Source organism: Puntigrus tetrazona, chromosome 24 (genome assembly GCF_018831695.1).
Source record: "Puntigrus tetrazona isolate hp1 chromosome 24, ASM1883169v1, whole genome shotgun sequence".
Classification (NCBI taxonomy): domain Eukaryota; kingdom Metazoa; phylum Chordata; class Actinopteri; order Cypriniformes; family Cyprinidae; genus Puntigrus; species Puntigrus tetrazona.
Window position 1 is genome coordinate 10,871,086 of NC_056722.1, and position 4,338 is coordinate 10,875,423.

The 4,338-nt window shown below is 38.7% G+C and overlaps 2 protein-coding genes across 3 annotated transcripts in view; one reads left to right on the top strand and one right to left on the bottom strand.

The window, feature by feature from the left end:
• Positions 1-4,338, bottom strand: part of dpp6a (dipeptidyl-peptidase 6a) — a 343,738-nt gene that overhangs the window by 204,575 nt on the left and 134,825 nt on the right. The window lies entirely within an intron of this gene.
• LOC122329814 (dipeptidyl aminopeptidase-like protein 6) overlaps positions 3,951-4,338 on the top strand; it is a 34,637-nt gene continuing 34,249 nt past the window's right edge. Inside the window, exon 1 of the mRNA XM_043226410.1 lies at positions 3,951-4,173. Coding sequence (XP_043082345.1) covers positions 3,966-4,173 — 208 coding nt within the window. The 5' untranslated portion in view covers positions 3,951-3,965. The remainder of the gene's footprint in view (positions 4,174-4,338) is intronic.

Here is a 4,338-nt window from a genome sequence, read left to right on the forward strand (position 1 = left end):
TAATTTTTTTCTGAGGTGCACCAGCACAAAAGTTAGGAGCACTCAAATCATTGTCCATAAATAATTGACTAACAATTATTTGAAGCACAATTCTACAAGAAAATTAACGTAGGTTTTGATGCTTAAAGTGCTTCAACGAGCTGAAATTTAAGCTTAAAACATGAAGAGAAATCAAATAAAAAGAAAATCTAAATTAGCCGGGAAAAGTGGTCAAGCCACTCCCCTTTTTAATTTCAGTGGGCTCTGGCTCTAGGATTTCATCTTTAGGGGGGCTTATTCCTCAGAGAGAACATTAGATACAATTATACAAATTACCTAAATAAACAGTATTTATTTATTTTTTGCTTGATTAATATTATTAGCCTAATACAATAAATGCATTGATCCGTTGTACTGATAACACATTCAATATTTTCTGTTTATTTAAGACTTAACCGACTGCGTTAACTTGAATACTCATCAAGATAGCCATTGTGATTTGTTGTATATTGCTTATTTGCTCTGAAAAACGGGAAAGTGTTGGACCCAATCTAATGAAAGTGTGTTTCAATGGCAGTGTTTGGTGTTCTATTATACGCAGAAAGTGACTTTGGCAATATATGAGATGCAATGGTTAGATTTAGAGGTGTGGGGATGCTGCGTATCATAAGCACATGATTGCTTTTAGACCATGTTATATGTCTAATGTGTGCAATTGTGTTGAACCACAGGGAGACTTTCAGAGTCACAGAGACTTTTTTCCCCTCTTAACGGCTAGTCACACCGGTGCGACCAATTTTTTTAGTCGTACATGCCACCAGATTGTTCGCACTCTAGAGTCCTGTAGCTGACAATATCATTCACTATTAAATCTTAAATATCAATGTGTTTTTACACATGACAGTTTAAAAAATACCTTTGGCATAGTAAATAAATAAAAATATCAGACATTTTAAGAGACTTGACCCCGACCCAGGGTTTCGTGCAGGGGATTGTATTTCACTGTTAAGTGTTTAATAAAAAATGTTTTCCACCGTGGACCATCAGCATGACAGGGCTGTGGATCCTACAGATCTCCTCCTGCTCCAGACTCCTCCTGTTTCTTCCCTAGCTCTTCCCTCCATCTGTTCCTCCATGGACTCTGTGTGAATCGTGGGCTTTGTTTGTTGGCCCCCTCCTGGGGGTTCGTCCTCCACCTTCGCCCAAGTTCCCGTTCGCTCCTCGCTTTGTTGTTCCATTTTTAGGTGCGAGGACGCACCTTTCCGGGAGGGGGTGATATGTCAGGTCATAGAACTGTCTTGTTGTTGTTTTACACGCCCAAGTATTTCCTTTCTCCTTCATAAACCCGTGTGTGTGCCGTGTCAGATTGTCCGGTCTCTTCTATTATGTGTGTGGATGCCTGCATGTATTATTAGTTGTTTGTGCGTTGAAGATTAAAGCTGGTAAAAGTTATCTCCGCGTTGAATGCTCCTTCAACTTTATAAATAATCTCTATTTTTGGATGCTTATCTTGTGAACAATAGACTGAAATCTATCTTATTATCAGTCATGCAGACCCTGTTAGTAAAAAACAAACTATATATCCTTGGGCACAAGAAAAATATGCTGCGCTTGGTCATTTACCATTAGCCGGGCAGTCCTTTCCTATCTAAATGGGCAGCTCTTGGCCAAAATAAGCTGCAGAATGGACCACACCATAGTCCACAAGTCAATGTAAGACTACATACTTTTTTGGTCTCAAATCGTGTGTTTCTTTGTGGTTCCGATGTTTGGTTTTCTGCACTCTTTGCATTTAGGATGTACAAAACCGCTCGTCCTGACAGCAAAGTGAAACAAATCAGATATTGCCTTTTCTGCATCTTCCAATGCATATGAAATGAGCCATATGCCAGACGAAAGCACTCTGTGATCATATCTGATGTGCGGAATTATGACTAAATAAATCAGGTTAGTGCTGGCATCAGCTGTAAATGCACAAAGCCTATTTTAATAATAAAACATTCAATTGGTCTAAAGCAGAGCCTAGAGGGACGCCTGATTGTGTTTACTCCCATGTCCTACCTTTTTTTTTTTTTTTCTCCTCTGCGGCACTGGAGAATTGCACCCGGCCCACGCGTGAACCCGCATGCGTACACGAGTCAAAGTGACAGCCTAATATTAGTCGGAGCGAGATGAAGTGCGCGTGAGTTGATAGATTCTTCCCCGCTTTCTCTGTCAAACACACTGAATACATTCTGGTGTTCATTCTCAGCTTATGGGGCTGTCATTTAATGCAAAGCTCTGCCGCCGCATTCCTACTGAATGCATGCGATTTAAAATGGTTTTCCACTACGTCGCATGTTCGGTGTCTAGGTATTGATGTGGCGGTAAGTTGGTGCATTCGCACCACGAGCTGAACGAATGAGTGGTAATGTCAAACAGAGGTTGCCTGATGGAGGTGATCTTTGGGCCCTGAGCGCAGCGGTACGGCTGAGATAATGAGCCCAGGCACCGCTGGAAGCTGGAACAGTCAGAACTTTCCAGCGCAGCGTTAAGAGAGCACTGTGGTTTTCACATCAAGCCCAGAAGCTGCAGTTGCCATTACCGAAGAGACTATCGCTTCTTTTAGAGGAAAAATCACCAGGCTGCCCTCTAAGAAAAGACTGTCAGCCAATTCAGCCCAATGCAGATACAGTTTGCCTCCCATGAACCTGAAAAGCTTAGAGTTTTTGACGTGCTCTGAGCAGAGGATGGAGGCGTGAAGATTGTGAGTTACACCAAATAAACTTGGAGTCTTGGTGCTAAATGTTTTGATGGGCATTTTCCAAACACTTCTTTGTGAAGTTTCAAAACCTTTGCAAACCATTTATTCCAAGTNTTTTTTTTATCATCATAGCTGTTTCTAAATGATTCTTATTCAACCCAGGCTCACTAAAGATATGTGCTTGTGGTGAGTTTCTTCAGCACTGATATTACATACCTTACTGTATGTTTCGCAGCCGTTTTAATGTGAAATATTCAGTGAATAGCACTGAAACGCACATGTGACCGTAGCCATGCTTTTATTATGTCGGTACAGGCATGTATTGCTGAGTTTTTATTACGTTGTTTAACCCTTTCATGCACGGTGTTTGAGGTTTAGGTTTAAAAAAGAAAATTTCTACGTGCAGAAAACTATGATGAATATGTTAGTATTTTAGAAACTTGAGTAAAAAAAAACTAAAAACTATCCACACATGTAGATATGTCATGCAACAATGGAGTCAGATGAAATACATTTTGATTTCTATAATCTGCTAGTATATCTCTTGTATTTTTTCAAAAATATTGTGTATGTATGTAATAAAACAGACATTTAACAGATACCATAAATAACCATTTAAATGACATTGCAGCAGTAAATGGCAACTTTAGACATACATATAGAGCAAAATTTTCCTGCATCTTGTTACATTTGAGATGTTAATAAGGTATAACTGAAAATATTCAACATAAAGTTGAATAAGGATAATAATTTATCAAGTTCATTCAGCAGTGAATGTTTTTATTGATTTGCCCTTATTGTTATTAGGTTTCCTCATATATGATTGTTATTGAGTGCATACCTCACCTATACACATGTGACTTAATTGTGCAAGAAATTATGCTTTGTTAGTCAAAACTCTGGCCCTGTAAATCATACTTTGAATGTTTTACTACCTCTGTGATTCGTACGAATCTATCTGTGAACCATATATCGCTGCATCCGAAAAACATTCTTCGCAATCATTCAGAAATTATGTCTATATAGTATGAATGAAATTCTGACATCTGATATGTTGTGATGTATCAATTGTGTTGCTTCATTTCTATTCACAAATCCTCTCCAGTGGCCTCATGGGACAGCAAAAGTATGAATGAAGTATGAAAANATATATATAGGCACGTTGTATGTAACACTACTTCAATCTATTAAAGTTTAAAAAAAGGAATGCATCACGAGAGTGTGGTATTTTTAGAGCTTCATAATGTTTGTGAATCATTTTGTGAAGCAATTTGTTCAATTAGTTGTTTTGAAAGCTTTCTTTCTCCCATCACTATCTAAAAGTCTTTTCTGTTCTGCATATCTCTCTAAAGGTGAGGACGATAGCCTGGCCTTTAAGGGGAAAGTTACAGTGGAAGAAATCTTCAAGAAAGACTTCAAAGTTCACGACCCAAACGCTAAGTGGATCAGCAGTAAGTGCTCTCATCAGCAGACATTTGATTTCCTCTATTGCGTTTCTTCCATTATCTGCCCAGTATCTGATACGATTGCAGAGATTATCTCAGCATTGAGTCACAAACGTACTATAATTCTCATTGTGCACATAATCAATTCAGAGAGGCAGTGAAATACAGGCT